Raw genomic sequence first — 25,166 nt, 5'->3', positions numbered from 1 at the left:
TCGCCCGTGACAAGGGAGATTTGTCGTGGACGACTAATCTCCCCGTGTTCCAGAGCCCTAAGGGTGAAGACAGAGCTACTAGTAGCAGCTACTTGTCACGGCTACTAAAACAGACAATGCTGATCATTTACTGATAACTGTCTCTATGTGTGTATTAGCAGAGGCAATTCTCAGTATTGTCTATAGCAGGGAATTTTCTGGTCTTTAGTACCCGTAGCTGCTACTAAGTAGCTCTGTTTGTCTTCACCCTAAGGGTTGTGACATACGGGGAGAAGTTGCCTTGGGAGGAAACTTCCGTGACTTCGGCAAATCGCGACGCCGCGTATGCCATCCCACCAGCAATTTACATTCAAGCCAGTGAGATGGCATTTCGGGGGGAGATTAGTCGCTCGCAACAAGGGAGATTTGTAACACGGGACTAATATCCCTGTGTGTCACAGCCCTAAATGAATGTTTCAGGATCAGCTTGGTCCTATGATAATGAAAAGATCTTTTAAAAATCTTTATGTGTATGGCCGGTTTAATCTGGTCTCAGAAAGTGCCCTGGGTGAGCTGGAATTAACAAAGGTCCCAATACAGGACCCAATACAGGAGGTCAAACACCTACAGCCTAGGGTTCTCCAACTTTTCTTCACCTACAGTTTCAGCTATGAGTGGGATGCTGGGAGATCTAAATCTACAGAAGCTGAGGGGGGGGGGGAGCCCCTATAATTGGGGAGCCCAGTGCAACTGTCCTTTCTTCCCAACCCCAAACCATACCCTGCTGGCTGGGTCCCTGGCCCTGGAACTCATATGTGGAACTTTGCTGGTCAGGGGGGGCACTGGGGCTGGTATTGCAACAACAGCTGGAGCTGGAAAAACATTAGCATTTGAACTAACAAGTAGGACAGACTGGGCAGAAATCGTTTCTTGATTTTTTCACTAAGAGCTTCAGTGGATACTTTGGAAGCAAACTTGCCCCAAGCTGTAGCAGCGACACAAGCAGCGGCCAGCCGCCGGCAGCAGCGTTATTCCCCCCCACCCCCCGCCTCCCTGTGTGTAGGGGCGGGGCCAAGGAGCAGGCAGCGGGGAGAAGGCAGCGAGCAGAAGCAGTGTGAGGGAGCGTTTCCCCTGGGCTGGCAGCGCCCAGCTCTCCCTCTATTCACTTGTTCCGCTCCCGCAGCGCAACTTATGGCTCTGGGGCAGTCAGGGCTGGACTTGCCCATGGGGGCAGCGGGGGCTTAGAGGCAACTCCGCCGGTAGATGAGACTTGTAGCGAGATTGTCGCACTCGGCTTGTCATTTGGGACACGCTTTCTGCTGGCAGGTTCCGACTTAGTCGCAGCCGCAGCTCCCTGACATGCCCATTCGCAAGAAACCGACCTCCTGGCAGGAGGATGTAGCCAGGGGCTTCTCCAGGTTCTTCTCTAGGTCTTCATCTCAGGAAAGAGAGGAGGAGGCTGAGAAAACTTCTGGAGATGAGCAGGAGCAGGCAGATTCCACCTTATCCAGGTTCTTCTCCAGAGCATCATCTTCTCAAGAGAAGGACAAGAAGTTGGCCAATGAGAAGTCAGCATTAGAGGAAAGTACAGAGGGGCATCAGAGCCCATCCAGGTTCTTCTCCAGAGCATCATCTACTCAAGAGAAGGACAAGAAGTTGGCCAATGAGAAGTCAGCATTAGAGGAAAGTACAGAGGGGCACCAGAGCCCATCCAGGTTCTTCTCCAGAGCATCATCTACTCAAGAGAAGGACAAGAAATTGGCCAATGAGAAGTCAGCATTAGAGGAAAGTACAGAGGGGCATCAGAGCCCATCCAGGTTCTTCTCCAGAGCATCATCTACTCAAGAGAAGGACAAGAAGTTGGCCAATGAGAAGTCAGCATTAGAGGAAAGTACAGAGGGGCATCAGAGCCCATCCAGGTTCTTCTCCAGAGCATCATCTACTCAAGAGAAGGACAAGAAGTTGGCCAATGAGAAGTCTGCATTAGAGGAAAGTACAGAGGGGCACCAGAGCCCATCCAGGTTCTTCTTCAGAGGTACAACTCCTGACAAGGAGGCCAAGGACAAATCATTTACCCCAGAGGAGCAGGAGAAGGGTCTGAACCTGTCTAAACTCTTCTACAGAGGGACACCCCAGGGCAGCAACAATGTATCCAATACTGAGGAACCGGACTCCTTCAGCTCTATGGCAAGCCGTCTCTCTGTGACATTCTCCCAGGAAGATGAAAGTGGCACAGTCAAGAGCAAAACATCCAAAATCAACCTCAGCAGGTAATTCTCTATTTTGTGAGGAATATAGAACCTTGGGGAGTGGGTCACATGTGACTCTAGGGCAACAACTGCCTTTGGTTTCAGTATAAAGTAGTGCTACAGTGTATACGGAGTGGGAAGTCGGGTGTTGCAATACAATGTTTGCTTATTCTGGACTGTCTCTGACGTGTGGGTGCTCTGTATCCCACATTAGGTACTTAGAGGGATTCCGCAGCACCCATGTACCTGCCTGGGCCGCATCACTCTGTCACATGTTCAGTAACTGTCACTTCTGTCCCATGTGTTTTAGTTTGCACCATACCCCATACAGGAACTAGGCAATGGGCTGGACTAATAGAATCCCTTGGTGCCGTACATGGATGCAGAACAAAACAGGGGGGTCATCACAATATTAAATACAAAGTACAGTTACATTAAAAATTAGTCTCAAAGAAACAAGAAGATCCCTGCCCTGTAGAGCTTACAATCTACTTTTCAGTGTTTCTATTAATTAAAATGATTCATAAGATAAAGTTCATACAAACCCTTTCCTTCATTAAGGGGGTTGTTCATCTTTGAGTTAACTTTTACTATGATGTAGAGAGTTGTATTATGAGACAATTTGCAATTGGTCTTCATTTTTTTGTTATTTGTTGTTTTTTAGTTATTTGGCTGTTTGTTCAGCAGCTCTGCAGTTGGGAGTTTCAGCAGCTATCTGGTTGCTAGGGTCCAAATTACCTTAGCGACCAGGTAGCAGTTTGAATGAGAGGATGGTAAATGGATAGAAGAGGACCTGAATAGGAAAACAAGTTATAAAAAGTAACAATAACTATAACATTGTACACTCACCAAGCAATAGTTTTTTGGCAGCTGGGGTCAGTGACCCCCATTTGAAAGCTGCAAAGAATTAAAAAAAAGGCAAATAGATTAAAAACTATTAGAAATAAATAATGAAGACCAATTGAAAAGTTGCTTAGAATAGGCAGTTCTACAACATACTAAACGTTAACTTAAAGGTAAACCACCTTTTTAAATGTAAAATGTACATATCCTGGCATATTTGTTTTCTTCTTGTTCTATTTGCTTGTGTAGGTATATAAGTCAGCTGTCAGGACATGCTGGGAGTTGTAGTTGTTTTACTGAGAAATAACGTAAAAGTGTTTCTTTTCCCCCAGCCTGTCTTTTGGCAAGTACATGAATCAAAGATTAAGCAATAATAGCAGGGAAACATGACTGGATTTGCTAATGGTCTAAACATTCCCTTCCACGCTTCTGAAGAACTCGCTCTCCCAGCATCCCCCGGCCAGCTGTAGTAGTGCCTGTGCCCAGGGGAGTAGCTGTGCAACAGCTGTAGCGCTGTCTGTGCCTTGCCCGGCTGCACTGCTGTTCCACTAGTGACGTCACAGTGGGCATGACAGGAGCACAGGGAGAGGCATTACACACGCGGGGCATTCCTAGCGCTGCATTTACATTCCTTCCCGTTGCTGTGTATGGCTGAAATCTTTCTGTCTGGCCATTCAGGCAGCTGTTATTCCAATATGCAGCTCCCACCGAGATTTCTCCCAAGGGCAAGTTCACACTAGCAACGTGCGTGTAGTGGTTGTTGATTTTAAACATTCGCCCCCTGAAATTTCTTCTTTAAATAATTCTGTTTCATTTTTTTATCCAACTGGGGAGTTTTCTGCTTCCAAATATATCCAGTTTTCATACAACTGAGAGCAGAGCCTTCATTCTAATTTTTATTCCTTAACCCTAGTTTGTTAAATTATTGCCCACTGTTTGTTAGAAATGAGTGTAAAGTGCTGCGTAGCTTGCTGGCACTATGGCAGTGAATGATGATGATAGTGTTTTCACATGCCATGGAGTTGTTTCCTTTGCCATGCTAAGCTTTCTTTTCTCCGGCACTGTGCTACTTTATTCTAGTAATGCTTGGGGTGCTGAATTAATAGACACGGTCCAGTAAACAAACACTCACCCTCTGCATCTGGCCTGTGCGCTGCGGGGCACTACAGCACCCTGTTTATTCAGTACCCACTATTCCTGGCCTGGGCTTGGGGTGGGCACGTGCAGTAGTGTAACTATAGCCTCACAGCCCCCCCACTGAATGTACTGTGCAATGCCGGGACAAGTAATATTGGCACCCAAGGCAATACTTGGCCCGGCACCCTGTCTATCTGCCCCAAACATCACAGAGGCCATATCTCTCTCCACCATTTGGTTTACACGGCCTATGCCTTTTAACCCTATCTTTTGCCCCAGTCATCAGGGTCGGACTGGGGGGTTGGCCCAGGATTCAGGGGCCCCTGCACCCCCCAATGGGTCCCCACACTGCCCCCACAGGAGCCCCTTCCACCTGTCTGACCCCTCCCCTGATCGCACATAAGTGACTCTTACCTTCAGCGCATCAGAGGTGGGAGAACAGAAGATCGGGGGACACCCTGCGGGAATCAGGTCTGGGCCGCTGGGGCCCACTGGCAGTCATGCTGTAGTTTCAGCTCTGGAGCTGAGGCATGTGGGGAGATTTGGGTTGTTCCCAGATAACATAGCCTCCAGATCTCATGTGGTAACAAGTTAGGTAAACGTGCAGGAAAAACAAGTATTACATATCAGAGTGTATTTATTAACTTTGGAGAAAAACATCACCGGTGATGTTGCCCATAGCAACCAATCAAAACTAACAACACAGTGGGGGTCATTTATCAACACTGGGCAAATCTGTTGTATTCATTGTTCTACCTACAGCTGACTATGGGTTACTGCCCATGGGCAAATTTGCCCAGTGTTAATAAATCAGCACCAATATGTTATATATGTGTTGGTGCCTGCTGAGCATTGTGGGTTCCATGAGAGTATAATGCTGGTAGGAGGACTTTGATTGCTACTGAATGTAAGGCCGATGGAATGTTAAAGATCTTGGTCCATCCAGGGAGTTAGATTGTCTAATTGTACTGGGGCTGCATTTATTCCCAGCTGCTCTCCCCCATTAAATTCAATGGCAGTCAGATGTCTTGGGCTCTGTACAGTAATATATTCCACAAATCCCTGCTCACAGGCAACAGACGCCCAAACTATGTTCCACTGAAGATTGGAAAAATACACAGAGCTGGGCTTGTTCAATACATCAGGCTGTAATATGAGCTTTTAATTGTGCCTGAGTAATACTGACTGGAGCTACAGCTTCAGAAAAGAGACAATTTGTGGTCAATGCAGAGGACAGTGCAGCATGGGTTAGCAGGGAAAAGCTCTGCGACTGTACCGGAAGAGAAAGGGGAACAGGTCTGTTATTATATGATAGGATCTGTTCTCCTTTTTTATTAAATAGTGGGTATGCTGGTCAGTATTGGGCTGGGGGTCCCAACCTTTAATACCCGAGAGCCACATTCAAATGGAAAAAGTGTTGGGGAGCAACACAAGAGCTATGGTCACCTATTTGGTAGCCCCTATGTGGACTGGCAGCCTACAGGCAGCATAGGGCAGGCAGAGTATGGAACACAAAGGCAGCACTCTGCCTGCCCTATGCTGCCTGTGTGTGCCATACTCTGCCTGCCCTATGCTGCCTGTGTGTGTCATACTCTGCCTGCCCTATGCTGCCTGTGTGTGCCATACTCTGCCTGCCCTATGCTGCCTGTGTGTGCCATACTCTGCCTGCCCTATGCTGCCTGTGTGTGCCATACTCTGCCCTATACTGCCTGTGTGTGCCATACTCTACCTGCCCTATGCTGCCTGTGTGTGCCATACTCTGCCTGCCCTATGCTGCCTGTGTGTGCCATACTTTGCCTGCCCTATGCTGCCTGTGTGTGCCATACTCTGCCTTCCCTATGCTGCCTGTGTGTGCCATACTCTGCCTGCCCTATGCTGCCTATGTGTGCCATACTCTGCCTGTACTATGCTGCTTGTGTGTTCCATGAGGGTGTCTGAGGTGTGAACAATCTGTGCCTGAGATGTGAACAATGCAGGGGTGAACAATGCAGGGACTTAAAGGTGTGAACAACACAGGGGATTACATGTTTAAACAATACAGGGGTTTACAGCCTGAATCTGAGGTGTGAACCATGCAGAGGACCAGTTTATCTCAGTACTGATACCATGTAAAGCTTATACAAAGTTAAGCAGTAACAGCAGCGAGACAGGTGGGCAGCACTGCCCTAGGCTATAACTGTTATAATATGTCCCATATAAAGCATAGGTTACCATTACTATATTTCTGTGGAATCATTTTCATAGTAATTTATAGAATAGTAGGGAGCACTTACCGGTACATCTAAGCTGGGACACCTGGCTGCAAAAAGTCCCTCTTGGTGTTCCTTTACTCTACTGATGCCCCTAGACCTAGGTTGGGTTTGTTTATATGCCAGGCCTCTCTGTTTTGTAGGTTTATAAAAGTTTTCTCTTTTGTTGATGTCTGTAAACTTTCTAGGGTTTGGTTTAGTGAAGGGAACATAAATCCTGCAGTTCAATAGGGCCGCTTATTCCTTGAGCACACATATCATTTCCCCATAGCTCAGCTACAGATTTAGCCCGACCAATACTGAGAGCCCGTGCTTAGCCTGACACGTAATACTAACTGGAGGGCAAGGGACGATAAACTAACGTATCAGGTCACATCTGCGTGTGTGGAACAACTTGCTCTCAAATTGTTTTTCTACATCAACACTTAATAAATATGGTGCTGTATGCGAGGGACCTATTATACATAACGTTTCTCTGCTCTTCTCCTTATTATACATGGGCTAACCCAATATATATCTATACAGTCAAATGGTAAAATAATTATCTATGCCTTTTTTTAAAAAATTCTTAAGTAACAAACATCTAATTGGTTGCTAGGAGTTACAAGACTCCTTTATTACATTACCCCATGAGACAAGTTCTGCCTTGGCCTTACTTGGCTCTGCCTAGAAGTTGCTTTTACTTTTAGTGAAGTTATTGTGCCAGGGCCTAGCACAGGGCATGGAAAATGTGACTTCATTGTATAAATGTGAAAGAAAGCTGACATCCAAGTTTCCAAAAGAATAATGTAATGGAGTTGTTTTGTGGACAGTGCTTGGCTGCTGGCATTTACTGGTCATCAGTTCAATGTCTTCTGGTCAGGTCATGATCTACCTCAGGGATCCCCAACCTTTGTTACTCGTGAGCCACAGTCAAATGTAAAAAGACTTGGAGAGCAACAAGAGCAAGGAAAGGCTTCTACTATATCCCTTAATATATTGTAGAGCCCCCTTGCCTGCAGCAGATCGCCAACTTTATTCGCCATCTTGGATCTGTGCTTCTGTGTCCTAATGCTGCGCGCTCATAGGGGCCAGCTCAGAGGGTAGGGGAGCGCGCCTGCTTATGCCACTAAAGAGAGCAATACGCATGCGCCGCCTACAGTGTCCTGGTCCTAGGGTCTGTGCAGGAGCGATGCATTATGGGAATCCTCTTTACCCAGCTCAGCGTTTTTCTTTCCTGTTTGGCTTCTGAACTTCTGAACGATCGCTATATGGGGAGACTTAAGGGCAATATTGAGACAACTGATGGTAAGCCTGCAGCTTGAGATTAACTCTTAGGTAGCCTTTCCTTCTCCTTTAAAGTTCATGGAGGTGCCAAATAAGGGCTCAGATTGGCTATTAGGCAGCCTCTGTGCACACTATCAGCTTACAGGGGGCTTTATTTGGTAGTAAATCTTGTTTTTATTCAACCAAAACTTGCCCCCAAGTCAGGAATTCAAAAATAACTACCTGGTTTGGGGGCACTGAGAGCCACACCCAAGGGGTTGGGGAGCAACATGTTGCCCCCAAGCCATTGGTTGGGGATCACTGATCTACCTTATGGACCCCTGTGATTTGGGATGAGGAGCAAGGCTTCCTAGTCAGAGGAAGAGCAGAAATCATTGTGCTAATTTGCTGGGTAGGTAATACACATGGTTCACAGCCATGCTTGCTTGATGCTGCCTAGCTACAGACATTTCCATAAACACTTTCTCATGTCAAGATGTGTCACAAGCAGAAGTGGTGGGAACCTGATCCAGTCCGATGTTGCTGTGTGTTCATCAGGTTGCTATTGCAGTTATATTCTGATCTGGAATCCATCTCAGCACTTACACTGGCAATGAAATCATCTTATGAACATCTGGCGCCCTGAACCCGAACCCTTAGTCTTGTTAGGGTTACTATTGTAGGGTTATAGGGTGTCTACTTATTATCACAAAAATGTCATTGTGGGGCAATAGAAATTATATGAGGACATTATTGTGTGAAATGTTCCTGTCCAGCGAGTGTAAGCTATTGAACCTCCCTGCTGTGATCCAGTTGATAAACTCTATGGTTCTGTTCACTGTTTAGCTCCTAGTGGACTATGTAAGGGAAGTCTTGAAATGGGTAACTTCACTATCTGGGCTTCTTCTCAGGAAATCCTGATTTGATTTAAGCCAAATAACCAGATAAAAAGCCAAGTTGAGGGCTAATAAAAATAATGAATATAAATTCACTGATCTTGTCTTTCAGCACTTGGCCAGTCTACTGTAGCACCCTAGCAGGTTATTCAGTCAGTGACTGTACATACTGGGTATAGGGGCTTGAGTGGTGGTGTATGTGCTCAGTAAAGAACCACGTCTCCATTTGCGTGTTCTTGTGAGTAACCCTATGGGTGGTATGAACTTTAAGAAATTCCTATTATTTAACTGGTACAGTTACACTTTCTGTTTGTTACCCCGGAGGCAACAGCACTGGTTTTTCTGGTGGCACCATATGGCATAATGCAGTGGCAAAGGTGAGGCACCATGACCACAGAGAGGGGCCACATTCCTTCTGCACAGAGTAGTGCTGCTGTGAGCTTAAAGGAAGCAGTGTACCTGCCTGGTTCTGGACTGGGATACAAAAATGCCCCTGGCATATCAAGTACACAGACGCCCAAATAGCCCCCCACCAGCCCAATAAATAGTGAGTGTCTATGGCACCTTACAGCAGCCCCTCTGGCATTTGCCGGAACCCACAGGACCCAGTCTGGGCCTGCACCTACCTGCTCACTGGCTAAAAACTGCTGGAAACCTACCAGCAAATTCCTGTGCTTGTTGGCAGTCACATATGAGTCCAGTGAGTCAGTGTCCATAGGAGCCAGAGTGTAGGTAGAAATGGGAGAGAGGTGTGTCTGCAGGGGTGGGTGTGTTGGCTCCGCCCCTTTCCCTGGGGGTGCAGGCAGTTTGCACATAAGAACATGTCCTGTGTTATGTGTTTTATAGACATGAACATTTTAGTCTGCTACATTACTGTAAAATTGAGACAAAATTTATTAGAAATCTTTGATTTGCTAATTGAGATGATCATTTTGGGGGGTGTAAATGGGGAGTTCATCTTGCCATTAACTTAGCATTGTAAGGCATACATTAAAACATACATGGGCCAATTCAGACTAGAGGGGCCAAGTGGGCACTAGTATATGCCCTTGTACACCCGACTTTTAATAGGGCCCAGAACAATAAATATTCCCCACCAAACTCTTAAAAAATGGCACAAAATAACAAAGAGCCGAATGCTCATCATTTGCAAAGCAGGCACTTAGTTGTTCTGCGTGAGACTTATTTTATAAACAACATACTTTTAGGCCATATTCCTGGGTCGGATCCCTTTTTATGGTCAGGAATGTGTAAATCCTTTCTTTACGTTCCAGGGATGATATTTTTCCGTGCGCTTCAGCCTTGTGCCGTGTACAAAAAGATGATGAAAACTGTAGCGGGCATTGCTTATTCCTGCCCCGGGCACCCCTCAAACTCAGTAACAATAAGGTTTCACCCCTCACATGGAATCTCAGGGTAATTCACGTAGCAAGTATGAAATAAGTAACTGGGGTTTATTTTCTAAAGCGGTGATATTAGTTTGCCTTTTTTTTTCTTTTAATGTGTCTTAGATCCATTGCCAACTTGGCAGCCTACCACAAAATGCTTGTAAACTGAAGGCTGGTGTGTTTGTGTGACTTGGCCTAAAGATGACAGTAAGTGTATGTCTTCTCTCACCCGCTTTCATTTTGTCTTCAGCAAAGTGTTATGAACTCCATGAATGCCCACCTGGAAGCCCCTATGATGTCCCTGCATTTAATGGCTCCTTGCAATAAGTGCAAAGCGTCCAAACCCTCACACAGTTTTTTCCTCAGAATATCAGTGTGGGACAGTGAGAGGAATAAGCACCCATACTGTCACCCAGTTTTTTCCTCAGAATGTCAGTGTGAGACAGTGAGAGGGATAAGCACCCATACTGTCACCCAGTTTTTTCCTCAGAATGTCAGTGTGAGACAGTGAGAGGGATAAGCACCCATACTGTCACCCATTTCTGTCCTCAGAATATCAGTGTGGGACAGTGAGAGGGAAAAGCACCCATACTGTCACCCATTATTGTCCTCAGAATATCAGTGTGAGACAGTGAGAGGGATAAGCACCCATACTGTCACCCAAGTCTTTCCTCAGAATGTCAGTGTGAGACAGTGAGAGGGATAATCACCCATACCTTCACCCAAGTCTTTCCTCAGAATATCAGTGTGGGACGGTGAGAGGGATAAGCACCCATACTGTCACCCATTTCTGTCCTCAGAATATCAGTGTGAGACAGTAAGAGGGATAAGCACCCATACTGTCACCCATTTCTGTCCTCAGAATATCAGTGTGAGACAGTGAGAGACATAAGCACCCATACGGTCACCCATTTCTGTCCTCAGAATATCAGTGTGAGACAGTGAGAGACATAAGCACCCATACTGTCACCCATTTCTGTCCTCAGAATATCAGTGTGAGACAGTGAGAGACATAAGACTTGGCCTAAAGATGACAGTAAGTGTATGTCTTCTCTCACCCGCTTTCATTTTGTCTTCAGCAAAGTTTTATGAACTCCATGAATGCCCACCTGGAAGCCCCTATGATGTCCCTCTATTTAATGGCTCCTTGCAATAAGTGCAAAGCGTCCAAACCCTCACACAGTTTTTTCCTCAGAATATCAGTGTGGGACAGTGAGAGGGATAAGCACCCATACTGTCACCCATTTCTGTCCTCAGAATATCAGTGTGAGACAGTGAGAGGGAAAAGCACCCATACTGTCACCCATTTCTGTCCTCAGAATATCAGTGTGAGACAGTAACAGGGTTAAGCACCCATACCGTCACCCTATACTGTCCTCAGAATAGAAGAAATCAGGAGCTGCATAACAACGTGGGAGTATTGTTGGGGACGCTGGAAACGTTACTATTATTCTACAATAAGACATAAATTTTTTCCCCTTTTTGTTAGTGCTGCTCAGAGGGAATAACTAAATGCTTCCATATATTTTCCATTTGCTAATTTTGCAGGTTACTATACAGAATTGGCACAGCCTAGTGATCAGGGAAATGGAAGTTTGTAATAGAACTGCCCAATGTTATTGACTTGTGCATTGCCATCAGTGAGTAACAGTTTGGCCAACTGAGTACATGCAGTAAGAACAGGGCAGGACAATAAATCCCTTGGTTGCTGGACCTTTGGGCCACACAAGAAGGGCAATAAAGCAGCCATAAGACCATTTATTAAACAGAGGGTTTTTATATCTCAATGGCAGTTCCTCTCTAATGGTTCTGGTTATAAAGCTAGCCATACAGGGAAAGATCTGCTTGTTCGGTAAGGGGGCCAAACAAGTGGATCTTCACCAAATTTTGCCACCAAGGCAGTGTGCAAAATTCTATTATTATAATTATGAATTATTATTACAAGATATATATTAGGGACGACTTTTTTGGGTTCGGCCGAACCCACCCCGACAAATTCGCCCGCATACCGAACCGAATCCTAATTAGCATATGCTAATTAGAATCAGCAAGGGTTAAAAATCCAGAAAATTCCCCCAAATTCGGTTTGGCCAGGACCATGGATTCTGCCGAAACCAAACCCTGCCAAAAAAGATTGAATCCTTGCCGAATACCAAACCGAATCCTGGATTCGCTGCATCCCTAATATATATATATATTTTTAAATTTGGCCCCTGACAGGGACATTGGGAAAGGACCACCCAATAGGGTCCTCACCCATTTGAACTTCTAAACCTGCCCAACAGATATCTGGCAGATCCCTGACCTGATATTGGTCTTGCAAGCCATTATTATGGCATACATCAGCCAGTAGGCTTCAGACTCAGTGTGACACTGAGCCACCAACCAATGCTAGCCCATAGCCGTATGACTACCTTAACACTGCAGTTGTGTTACATACACTCAACTGTAGTTCAGTGTTTCTTATTTCTATTTCTCATGGGGACCCAAACGAAGACACCGAATCAGCTTTCACCTTATATTTGTATTACTTGTTTCTATTGTACTAAGAAAACCCACATTATCAAAACGGATCATGGGTGACTGTGCACTTTATGCCGCCCCTGCTGTACATGATGGAATGAGCTGCTCACCCATAGCTTGAGGGTTGCTATTTTTACATTGACCCTACTGAGCCATTTGTACTCCCCCTTGTAGGAAAGAGCAGCAGTCAGTGATGCACAGCGGGTACCTTGGCTGTCCGGCTGCTCCAGTTGTGCCAGTGAATACACTTGTACTTGGAATGGATGGTGCTGTTATTATCTTGTTCCAGGCCAATTATGAGTTGTTATGATACCCTGCTGTTTGTGATATACAGGGCTCTATTGTTTCTGGATTGATGACAGTGTTGCAAAACCTAAGTGTATGCTGGTAGCTGGCATGATACGCTGGTTGTTGGAATGATAACCAGCAATAATAAAGTTTAGGAAAGTTGCCCACTTAGTGATATACGATGTGATTACCATGAAGGGCAGCCGCTACTATATGACACTTTGTCTGCAGTGATGAAGGGTGCTTGTATAGTTTTATGAGCGGTGATAGAGATTATTTTACTGGATATCAAATACAGAAGAGATAGGAGGTTTCTGCACATAGCTAAGGAATGTCAGGATAGCGGATACACAATACACAGCTTGGCTAATCGCTGGGGATAATGGCCTTCTAAGTTGTCTAAGAATTTTGGTAATAGCTCATGAACACCCTGACTTAGCCAGTCTGGGTATTGTGCTCATGAGTAACAGTGACTTTGTTTGCTACAAAGAACTTTAATAGGAGATGTAGTAACATCATAGAAATCAACAGCCTATCAAGAATAATTACAGTACCCGAGTGGTTGCTATAGGTTACTAGACTGAGGCAGACTGTGCCCACATGGCTAGATAAGGCCACAAGTTCAACCTCCATATGAACAGCTCCAAGCTGTTTATTTGCCGTAATTTGAGCATCCCCGTGGCTTCATAAATATTTGCAAACTGTAATTAAAGGCTAATGGGGGATTATTTACACCAGGGATCCCCAACATTTTTTACTCAAGAGCCACACTTAAATGCAAAAAGTGTTGGTGAGCGGCACAAGCATGAAAAACGTTTCTTTAGCCTGTAGGAGTCTCTGCTTGGAGTAAAACTGTGTCTCAGTGCTTCCAAAACCTACTTTGAGGCCACTGGGAGCAACATCAAAGGGAGTGGTGCCGCCGAGCCACTGGTTGCTGATCACTACTTGACACTATTGGGCCCCAATGAAATCACTTTTGCCCATTACATTTGCCATATGATCACATGCCTGGATCTTTATGGTGACTAGATGTATAAAAGGTTCGGACCAGGCACCTACTGTGGCCCTTAATGATATAGTTTCCTTCAGAGAGGGCAATAAGTTGGGTCAGTAATGCCCTACAGGCTGGATATATATATATATATATATATATATATCCTAGAAAAATGCATCCTGCCAGATTCCAAATTCCACAGTTTGGGGTTGGCAGAGTTCTTCCTTAGAGTAGTGGAAATAGCCCTGTTTGCAATGTAGACGTGCCAGAAGCATACGAACTGCCAAGCAAGAACACATTGTAACTCGGCCTTTGTTTGTTACTTTCTGGGCTGCAAATCTGGATTTGGGATATGTACAAAAATGTTTGCAAGGAACAGGATAACCCATTGTTGTCTGGGAGAAGAACCAAGAAGCAATCATGAGAGCAGACATAATTGGATATTGGATATAATTATTTAGGAGTAGGAATAAAAATACAAAAGAAACAATTACTATATAGTGGCCCAAGGCACAGACTGGCAGGTCAACCCAGCCTGGAGAGAAAGACAAGCCTATGATTGGCTTCCACCTTACTGCTCATAGTCACAGGTGCCCTTTGTACACGGTATATGCCCAGGGTTTTGCCAGATTTCACAAGGGTTGAAAAGAATGTATTTGCTAATATGAATAAATAGGGGTGGGGTGCAAATGGAAATAGTGGATTCATCTGGAAGCAAATTCTTCCAGCAAAACTTTCAGTATTCACTGAACAGGCCAAGTAATAACAAGGGGCATATTCTCTAAGTGTGCAGTCATATTGCCCCGAGGTGGTGTTTGCTGGGTTTATGGTGAGCAATGAAATAGGTGCATGAAATACGGCCCCATCAAAGAGACCATTAGTACTGTGTATAGAGGGTAAAAATGAAAGGTTGCACCTTTCGACCAGTGCTTCATTGGAGGGAGGGATTATGGCTACCAAGCATGGCGGAATTGATGGGTGACAGTATCTTGACCAGCTGGTAAGGTTAGTGTGGCCCTAATGAGGTGCTTCAATGGCAGTTATCTCCATGGTGACATGTATATTATATATATATATATATACTTAGTATAAGGGCAGTAGCTGCTTTCTCAAGTTTGGAGTCTCTATCTTGCTACAATAACCCAGCCCTGTCTGTCCTACCTCTTCCCCTCAGTAGCTGTCTGGGTATTTGGGATTAATGTTGGCCCCCTGGAATCCATTCAACTAGCAAACAACAAAGTGTTGTTAATTAGGCAGTCTAAATACCTAGAATCTGGATGTTTTGGTCTTTGTTGTTTTCTAGTGTGTTGGTTATCCAGAGGCACCGCAACCCTGCTAAACGGTTGTGGTTTTAATTCCTCAGATTCACTTAACTAGCTACTGCCATAAAAACATAGTTTTAGGCTATTTGGAAACAAGTTGAAACCATTATAGTGAATTATTTACTTCCCTTTAGCCTTTGAGGTTTCTGTATGATAACTGCTGTGTCTCACAAGAAATATCCCCCTTTAGGCTGCATTTACTGTATAAAAAAAGTGACCTTATTTGTCTATTAAATGCTAATTCTCACTTTTGATAACTATTCATTGTAGTGGTTCTGTGTTCCAGCTTCCCATAGCCTAAATGGGCAGCACCTAGTGCCAAGGGGTCTGACAGCTGTGGTTTATGTATGGGCAAGGGGCAATACGTTTTAAATGCTGAATATTGGGAGCTATTCCCTGTATACCTATGGCCTGCAGATGGTAACTACAAAGGTTGCCAATTCTTTTGCTTTGGGTTTAAGACCCTTTATATAATAGCTGAGAACTTTTATAGATATACAGTATTTTGTTTTTTTTTATGTAAAATGACTAATATGTTTGCTAGCGCTTACTCAGGAATGCTTATGTTGCTGTTTGTAACTAGCAGGAAATAATATGCAAGTCTTATGGTTGCCATAAAGGCTGCAGGGGGAATATTTAATCCGTAGCAGGTGGGTTTCACTATGTTCATCAGAATAATTGTTCTATGGAATTTTGTTACACGACTTTCCCTTGAGGTTCTCGAAATGTTGTTTCTTGTCCTTAAGGAAAGAAAGATAATGTTTGTCTCAGGGGAGATGCCCCGAAGGAAGGAGTCTGATGGTGATTGACTGTAGTGATCTGGCCACAAACAGAGCTGTCAGCCCCCCCTATTAGTTCGGGAGTTACTCGATTTTGGTGGCTCTCCCCTGTTCCCCTGTCCCCCAAACAGCATTCTCCCAATTTTTCCAAAGTTTCACCAAGTCCTGCGGAGAAGGCTTCAGCTGTGATTTTGTGCATTTGTGTGATGTCACTTCTGGAGGCATGTGTGATGTCACTTCTGGGTATCGGGAAATATTTTGGCGGCGCGCAAACTGACGCATTCTCCCCGTTTACCAGTGCTGTCAGGTTGACAGCTCTGCATAAACCAATTAGGTCTGGTATGTAAACTAGCTATGACTTCTACATACCTATGCGTAGTTGGTTTCCCTGGGCAAATTCAGGGCATAATGTAACAAAAGCCACTGTTTGGGACAGGTCTATTAAAGGTGGCCATACACAGGCCAATTGTAGCTGCCGATATAGGTCCTTTAGACTGATTCAGCAGCTTATCAGCCTGTGTAGGGGCACAATCGACTGTCCTGCCCGACCGCCATCTGGCCTAAAATTGGGCAGATCTCAATTGGGCAGGTTTGATTTTTCTGTCAGATCGGGGACTGCATTTGCGTGTTGAACCGAAGGCGCCTATACCCGTAGTCGTAATCCGTAGGTGGGGAACTGCCTTTGCTTGTGTGACTGTAGGGCTCTGATTGGCTATTCCCCTCCTACTGTGCTTCTGGCAGGGAACATTAGGACACGCCCACCCCTTATTTGAAACTCGGAAAAAGGCCAGAAAGAAGCTATTGGAAGCACCAATAAAGTGGTCACAAAGTAAAACCAGCACTATATATAATTCATTACTGCCTACAAAATGGGGGGGGCTATGCTATATGTGCCACGACAAAGACGTATACGGGAACAAGAATGACGCAACCACGGCTCTTTGGTCAATGGTTTTCCCATAATGTAGCAATAGTTATATAGTTACCCTTTATGATAAATACAATTTCATGTTTACAGCAAATTTCATTGTGATATCAGGAATCTGCTGGTAACAGCAATAATATTCCTACAGTGCTTTTAGTCCCATATGCAGGCGGATTGGGTATCCCCCCCGAAGAGCTTCAGAATAAATAGATCACAACAAGGTTACGGGGGCATAAAGCTGGAACTGATCCGCACTACAAGCAGATGTAATGGTTTCAGTCATATGAAATTAAACCCAAATGCTGCTAGAAGCAAATGTTGTTCCATGTAATTACATGGCAACAGAAGCTTCTATATCACCATATACCTTTATATTGTTACCCTGGGGGCAAGATCAGAATTTTGTTTATTCTTTGGCTCACTGACTTACTGAATAAATTACTCAACTTCATTGGAAAATCATTTTATGGCTGCAAAAATTCAGAATGAGGACTTTTTTCCTGAAAACATTGTGCATAAGTCAATGACCCGCAGGGCCCCCTGCACTCTCGCCCCCTTCCCCCAGCAGTCAGTGCCGGTCCCTGCCTTTAGTACTCCTTTAGTACAGCGGTGAGCAAAGAAAGAACTTGAAATTTGATTCTATGCCAATTTCTAATTAGTTTACTTTACTTAATTGTGTTTGCTCGGCAGATCACCAGGATGCTAGGTACAAGGGCAGGCTGGAAGATAAATAGGATAGTTCTTAAATAGAAGGATAGAACACTATGCAGTTGGGACAGAGTATTCCCTGTATACTGGCATCTGTAGAAAAGTATTCCCTGTATACTGGCATCTATAGAAGGCTTTGCTGGTTCTTCATAAAGAAACTAAATTCAATTATATAACAGACAATCTTGCCCTATTGGAAACACCATATAACCTTCACAAATATGTTGTGTAAATTAAACACATTTACATTAAAAAAAACATGCATTTTGCTAAATGATGAATATTTGGGGGTATTTATCACTTTTCAGCACTGCCCATTTATGCCATTCAGCCAGAATGTGAAGAATGTGTTAAACCAACAAGAAATGCAACAATTCAGGATTTGGCTGAATGCTAGCACTTTTTGCGTGAAGTAGTGGAACCTGGGGTGCCTGGCCATACCAACTCTAGTCATAACACTTTGACTCTCTGGATACCAAAAAAAAGCACATTTTTCTTACTGCCTCTTGTTCCAAATTGACTCTGGGCAGCTGATACAGGGGAACCCACGTCCAGACCAGGCAATAGTTCAAGGGATTCCACAATGAACAACTTTAATCCATCAGTGCAGTTGCACCAAAATAATAAGTTGTGCATGACCCTTGCATGCTGAATGGCGCCAACTGGACTTCACTGCAGTTGTGCCCAAAGCGCAACAAAGTGCAAATGCCACTGCGCAACTGCAGTTACACAGGAATCATGGGAAAACATGCTGTATTGTGGGGAAAAACAAGGCACTGCACTTTTGTCACTCCACTTGCAGCATAAAAGAGCCCTTATGGATTCAGTGCATCCCTACAGAGCTACTGCTGCTCAGCCCAGCATGTTTATGGTTATAGTGGCATGTGAGGCGAACAGACGTGTATATTTTCTATACAGCAGTGCAATATATAGCTTTTCAGCTTTACTTCCCAGTGCCTCTGTGCTTCTGCCACCATGTAGCATCACTGTGGCCATATTGTTCCTTTATAGTGTATATCCTCCATTATTCCTGCCTCACCTACTGCTCCGTAGAACCTTCATTGCAACCCACCCAAAGACACTCTTACTTGGGTATCTTTAAGAATATGCAAGACAGGAGGAGGAACACCTAGCACTCAAGGTGGTACAATGCAGAGAGTTCTAAGTTTTGTTCTACAGCTTTTGTTTCACTGACCATAGTGATGTCTGAAACTTATATTTCAATAGGGCATGTATCAGTCTCTTCTTTCCAGTTCCATTCATGCACAATGTGTGTTTATTTTTCAGCCAAGAAGATAAGAGCCCCATCACAGTGAGGGATAACAAAGAGCATTTGCCACACCCAGAAGCAGATCAGGTACTGTATTTATGTGTAACTTTTATTAATGTTAAGATTAAGTACAAATAATTACAGTGTGATTGGCTGATCCAGAAGCTATTTATCCACTGCTGCTTATAGATTCCACAGTGTGTCAACACTCCCACGCCGTATCTTGTATAAATCTCAAACACTGGTGGGTGCTATCAGTAGCAAGTCCGGTACAACGAATAGCCCATGCACACCGGACTTTTGATTAAAAATTAACTTTTATTACATTAATTACAAATAGGTCGATGTTTCAGTGGTGGTCTTGAAAAAAGTCTAAGATGGGGGCCAAAACGTCAAACAATTTTTAATTGATGTAATAAGTTATTTTTTAATCATAAGTCCGGTGTGCATGAGCATATATATATATATATATATATATATATATAAAGTCCAAATATCGGCACTCACCAAAATAGTAGCCAATGTCCGGGTGCTAACCATAAATTCATGTACAGTCTCTAAGAAAGCACTCACGGAAATATAAAAATAGAATAATTTATTAAACAAGAAAGTCTACGCGTTTCGATCCATATAGGATCGTCATCAGGATGTCCTGATAACGATCCTATATGGATTGAAACGCATAGACTTTCTTGTTTAATAAATTATTCTATTTTTATATTTTCCGTGAGTGCTTTCTTAGAGACTGTATATATATATATATATATATATATGTATGTTTTCCTTTTAATTATGGTAAATAAAATATAAGTTTTTTATTGAGAGACTGTCCTCGGTGTGCATCTATTTTTTAAACTTATATATATATATATAGTATACAGGTATGGGATCCGAAGATCATCCTCTATAGACTCCATTTCAATAAAATAATTCATATTTTTAGAAGTAATTTCCTATTTCTCTGTAATAATAAAACAGTACCTGTACTTGATCCCAACTAAGATATAATTAATCCTTATTGGGGGCAGAACAGCCCTATTGGGTTTATTTAATGGTTAAATGATTCCCTTTTCTCTGTAATAATAAAACAGTACCTGTACTTGATCCCAACTAAGATATAATTACCCCTTATTGGGGGCAGAACAGCCCTATTGGGTTTATTTAATGGTTAAATGATTCCCTTTTCTCTGTAATAATAAAACAGTACCTGTACTTGATCCCAACTAAGATATAATTACCCCTTATTGGGGGCAGAACAGTCCTATTGGGTTTATTTAATGGTTAAATGATTCCCTTTTCTCTGTAATAATAAAACAGTACCTTTACTTGATCCCAACTGAGATATAATTAATCCTTATTGGAGACCAAAGAATCATACTGGGTTTATTTAATGTTTATATGATTTTTTAGTAGACTTAAGGTATGGAGATCCAAATTATGGAAAGATCCCTTATCTTTAAAACCCCAGGTCCCGAGCATACTGGATAACAGGTCCCATACCTGTGTGTGTATATATATATATAATATATCATTTAGGCTTCTACAGAGTCCCCCTGGGTGTGGGGCCTGGGGCAGTGCAAGGAACCCCACCCAAAGGGCAGCTTTGAATACTGAATTCCCAAGGGCAGAAGTTCCTTGATGAAGTTTCTATACGTATGGTTGTGATATGAGGATACAGCGCTGTATGTGCCAACATTGCCTATAAATGGGAAGTAATGTCATGCCTACACAGTAATGGCACAGTGTGGGATACATCCGTTCAGTCCCATCACATGGAAAACAATACGTCTGACCTGAGTTCACACTGGCTTGGCACGGCTCCAGGAAGATGGTGCCCTTTAACCTGAATGAATCAGCTCTACTTCCAGAGAATCACCGCCCATATACTATATTGTCACAAAACTGCATTCCTAATCCAGACTGAGGATTTCCCTCCAGGCAAGAAACGGCCTTTAAAAAATGGGTTCCTGCTGATGTATAAATCAATGGGGGAAACCCACATGTCCTGACTACAAAAAACTTTGCAAATCAGGGAAGATTGGTAATGAATGTATAGTATAAATTGCTTGTTTGTTTTCATTATTCAAAATGTATGTTTTGGTTGACGTCCCCTTTAAAAGGAAACCTTATGTCTCAGCCCTAGGGCCCTCCCCCTAGTGTCTCCGATCCTCATCCAAATGTAATTGCAAACCATTTCTGTGTATTGTTTATATGTACATGTTAACTGTTCTGTCTGTTCTGCTGCGTAAATTGATGGCGCTATATAAATAATAATAATAATAATAATAGTAGTAGTAATAATAATAATAAAAATAGTAACAATAATAATAATAACAACAACAACAATAATAATAATAAATCATGATAGATTGCTAAAATGCCCAGATTAATTAGACATAACACATAAATGAATATTTAACTTTCCCTTTAAGATCTCCTGTATTTATAAAAATTACATATTTTAATGTTGTGGTTTGGGTCTCTATGTCCCAGTGATTAAGGCTGGACACTGTGAAAGGTGGGACACTGGGAAAAACCCCTGTAGGTCCAGGCCCTTGTGGGCTCCGTCAACACAGACCTGCTCCACACTCCAAAGTTTTTGTGCTCCACCCTCACCCCCGATCGTGGCCGAAAAGAGAAAATAAAAGGTGAGGGGTGGAGGCTTGTGGGCATGTTTGACATGGTTTTGAGAGCACATGGACTAAGATATCTGACTGTGAAGACCATGTCTGGGACCTTCTTACAATATTCCCCTACTAACTTGCCCCCTTACTTGCCCACCCTAAGCAGCTAAACAGCCTTCTTACTCTTCACACTGACCTCCTCGCTAGAGTTATCTTATCTTAGTTGGGCCCCAGTGGGCAATTTGATTTACACAGTGCCCAAGGTTAAGGACCCACAAGGCTACAGCAATGGATGTCAAGTCCAAGACAACTGTTTATTTTTAAACACAAATCTAAGATGATAGTTTTATGATAGTTTCCATGTTAGAGGACTTCAATTCTTATAACGCTTGTTTTTGTCTTTCCAGAATAAAGAAGAGGAAAGCAGGACTGATTGGAACCATGATGCCAAATCTCTCAGTCAGGAGAAACAACCAAAGGAGAAGATCCGTGAGTTCTTTGGACAACTCTTCAGCTTTACCTCAAAATCTCCAGTGGCGAGTCCCAAGCAGACCCCTGGGAACCAAGAACCTTGCAGGGAAAGCCAAGATGAGCCAGTTAGGCAGAACTTGGAAGAAGAGTTTGTTGGGGTGGAACAACGATTCCAGGAACCTGATCCAATTGCTCAGGCCACTCAGGCCACAGAAGATGGACCTGCTAGTAGAGAAATAGACCTTGGTGCCAGTGACAATAAGCAGACAGCGGAAGTTTTATCCCAAGAACAGGAGGAAAGTCCTGCACCTTCTCCAATGTAAGTTCTGTACAATCCCCAGTTGATACTTACAGGTTTAAAATCAATTGTGACCAAACTGTTGCTTAGAATTGGAGGCCAGTATGGGATATTCTTGGAGGATAGTGGAAGAGGAGAAATAGGTTTCATTACAGCCCACGGCAGAGAAAATATACTTGTTTATTTTTCTAAAATAAAGTTTCTGAGGTCACATTGACAATGAAAATCAATACACTTGAAGCACAAGTTGAATAATGGTCCAGTTTACGGGCCATGTTGTGCCTGATAAAAATTGCTAAGCAGCCGTGTTCCCTCGTGGCCACTTTGTGCAGAGCAGATCAGCACCAACCCCCCCTTCCTCTCCTCAATCTCAGCTCAGCAATAAATCAATTTGTGTGAAAAATAGAATATGCTTCAACCTGCACATTTCTTCCTAAACATCTGCTTCTCTCATTATCCAACTGTACATTTTAGCACGTGTGTTTTGGACATATTAATATATGTAAAAACTGCCCCATGTAAAGAGCTTTTACCTGGACGTCTTGGTGGAATTGTAGCATTTGCACTTGTGCAGATTAACTCTGGATTCAGAGAAGTCAGTATGGATGGAGATGATTGTTTTAAAGGGCAAGTGAAAATATCATGCACACCTTGGACCACAATTCTATATATATATATATATAAGTATGAATGGCATATGAGGGCAGAACCTAGGGATCCCATGGCATTCCCCCCCCCCCCCCCCCAGCACACCATTCACAGCACATAGAGGATGAGCAGGGGCACAAGTGAAAAGTGCCTTCATTGTTTTGTAATGGAACCCAAATGGGAAAGACCACTGTTTATAAAATATAGAAGGTTTTACTTTCAAGCAGGGCCTTTTGCATCATCCATATTTCATGGTGCAAATTAATGGCATATGCTACAATACTTTTGGGGTTTCCATATGTTCTTTGTGAGTGCATAAATGCATGCAAAGAGCAGGTTATATTGATTCCTAGCCTTCTCCAGTAGCCAATTTATTGGGCAGATACAATAGGTTAGGAAATAATCATGGCACAAATGATGAAACATAAGAGAAATGTGTCTGCATTATTCTCTTATTGGTAGCCTGGTGTATTTGATAGTCTTCCTTCCTTTGATAGTCTGTGTATATATGTGCTGATCTTGAAGCAGATCTTGCCACTGATGGGGGGCAGGAATGATAAGGGCCTCATAGGCCCAAACCCAGTGCATAGTGGAGTATGCAGACACATTGGGGCTGATTTACTTACCCACGAACGGGTCGAATGGAGTCCGATTGCGTTTTTTTCGTAATGATCGGTACTTTGCGATTTTTTCGTATGTTTTGCGATTTTTTCGGATTCTTTACGAATTTTTCGGATCCAATACGATTTTTGCGTAAAAACGCGAGTTTTCCTATCCATTACGAAAGTTGCGTAAAAAGTTGCGCATTTTGCGTAGCGTTAAAAATGCGCAACTTTTTACGCAACTTTCGTAATGGATACGAAAAACTCGCGTTTTTACGCAAAAATCGTATTGGTAACGAAAAATTCGTACAGAATCCGAAAAAATCGCAAAACATACGAAAAAGTCGCAAAATGTTCGTTTTCAAGTCGGAACTTTTCCAATTCGGGTCGGATTCGTGGGTTAGTAAATCAGCCCCATTGTGTTACATAGTTACATAGGGTTGAATAAAGACCATTAAGTTCAACCCTTCCAAAAAATCCCCAGCACACACAACCTATACTTACAAATCTATACACTCACATACATAAACTATATATACAACCACTAATACTAACTGTAGATATTAGTATCACACTAGCCTTGGATACTATGCTTGTTCAAGAACTCACGTGTTGATCTAATGCACTCTTCTCCCAATGAGATTTTAAACTTGCATGGTAGATATTTGGCCAATGCTCATACCTAGGAAGGTTATAAGACAGGGTTTTAGGCCCTGAGCACTCACCTATAGAATGCTAACCTTATGACATGGTTAAAAACATTATTCAGGTCCCACGTGAGGGGTAGAACCGATACAGATGCACCGGCTATTGCTTTCTAATTCTGCTGCCCTATACTATTGTTTCATATGGGAGTCATCTTATTTTAGAATAGTTAGATGTGTTGGTATGCTAGGATATTGAATTCATTTGGGTGTAATATTATTTCATTGTTTGCATTGTGATTTAGGGCTGAAGGATATAGTATTCATTGTGTAACTTGTTAGGATAGCTGCCTTTCTTCCAGTGGGTGTGTAGATAGGGATCCCTGCTGTGTGCACTGCAATTGTTCTCATTTCCTTTAGAAGGAGAGGGTGGCCATTAAACTGAATTTGTCTTATACGGTGCCAGAAAGTGTTCCGTGCTGTCACGGGCTGAGTTATGGATGAGAGAGGCAACTATTTCGTTTTGCATAGATTTAGTTTAACATGAACACTGAAGTCCGGATATATGGCCCAGTGTACAGCTACAGTTTCATCCAGGGGCTGACCTCCCTGGGGTGGGGGGCTTGGGGCAGTGGAAGGGTGCTTAGCCCAAAGGCTAGTTAAGGTAAAAATTGGGGAGAATGGCAGTACACTGGAACTGAATGTCCAGTTTTAAAGGCCAGTAGAGTGGGGTGAATATTCTTGGAACTATGGTTGAACAATGGATACACTGATATTTCCCTGTATCTGTACACATTGTATGAGCAAATGACTTGCTGCCATACCTCTCAGTGCCTCACCATTCCAGCCTGAGAAAATCAAGATATTTTAGACCATGCCCTGATCTTCATGACCACACCCAGTTGTGCCCAGACACTCCCAGATTTCCCCAACTTTTAATCATCTCTACTCCATTTTAGGGTCTGCTGCAACTGCTCCACCTAAATAAGGGGTTAGGGGGTTTTACATGCATTTACCAAAAAAAATGCTTGTTTAGCCCCTCATCTTTTGGCACACTTTGTTTAAATGCAGAGCTATCAACATA

At 43.3% G+C, this 25,166-nt stretch overlaps 1 protein-coding gene across 2 annotated transcripts in view; it reads left to right on the top strand.

Moving 5' to 3' along the window:
- The first annotated feature begins 1,078 nt into the window (after positions 1 to 1,078).
- Positions 1,079 to 25,166, top strand: part of crybg3 (crystallin beta-gamma domain containing 3) — a 74,160-nt gene continuing 50,072 nt past the window's right edge. The window contains exons 1-4 of one of the 2 annotated variants that reach the window (XM_031896579.1): positions 1,079 to 1,898; positions 2,001 to 2,249; positions 18,813 to 18,882; positions 21,827 to 22,209. In XM_031896579.1, the coding sequence (XP_031752439.1) occupies positions 1,339 to 1,898; positions 2,001 to 2,249; positions 18,813 to 18,882; positions 21,827 to 22,209 (1,262 nt within the window). In that variant the 5' untranslated portion in view covers positions 1,079 to 1,338. Of the gene's footprint in view, positions 2,250 to 18,812; positions 18,883 to 21,826; positions 22,210 to 25,166 lie in introns of both variants that reach the window. The other variant, XM_031896578.1, reaches the window with a different exon arrangement.

Source organism: Xenopus tropicalis, chromosome 2 (assembly GCF_000004195.4).
Source record: "Xenopus tropicalis strain Nigerian chromosome 2, UCB_Xtro_10.0, whole genome shotgun sequence".
Classification (NCBI taxonomy): domain Eukaryota; kingdom Metazoa; phylum Chordata; class Amphibia; order Anura; family Pipidae; genus Xenopus; species Xenopus tropicalis.
The sequence above is the reverse complement of the archived record's forward strand: the minus strand, read 5'-3'. Positions and strand labels throughout refer to the sequence as shown.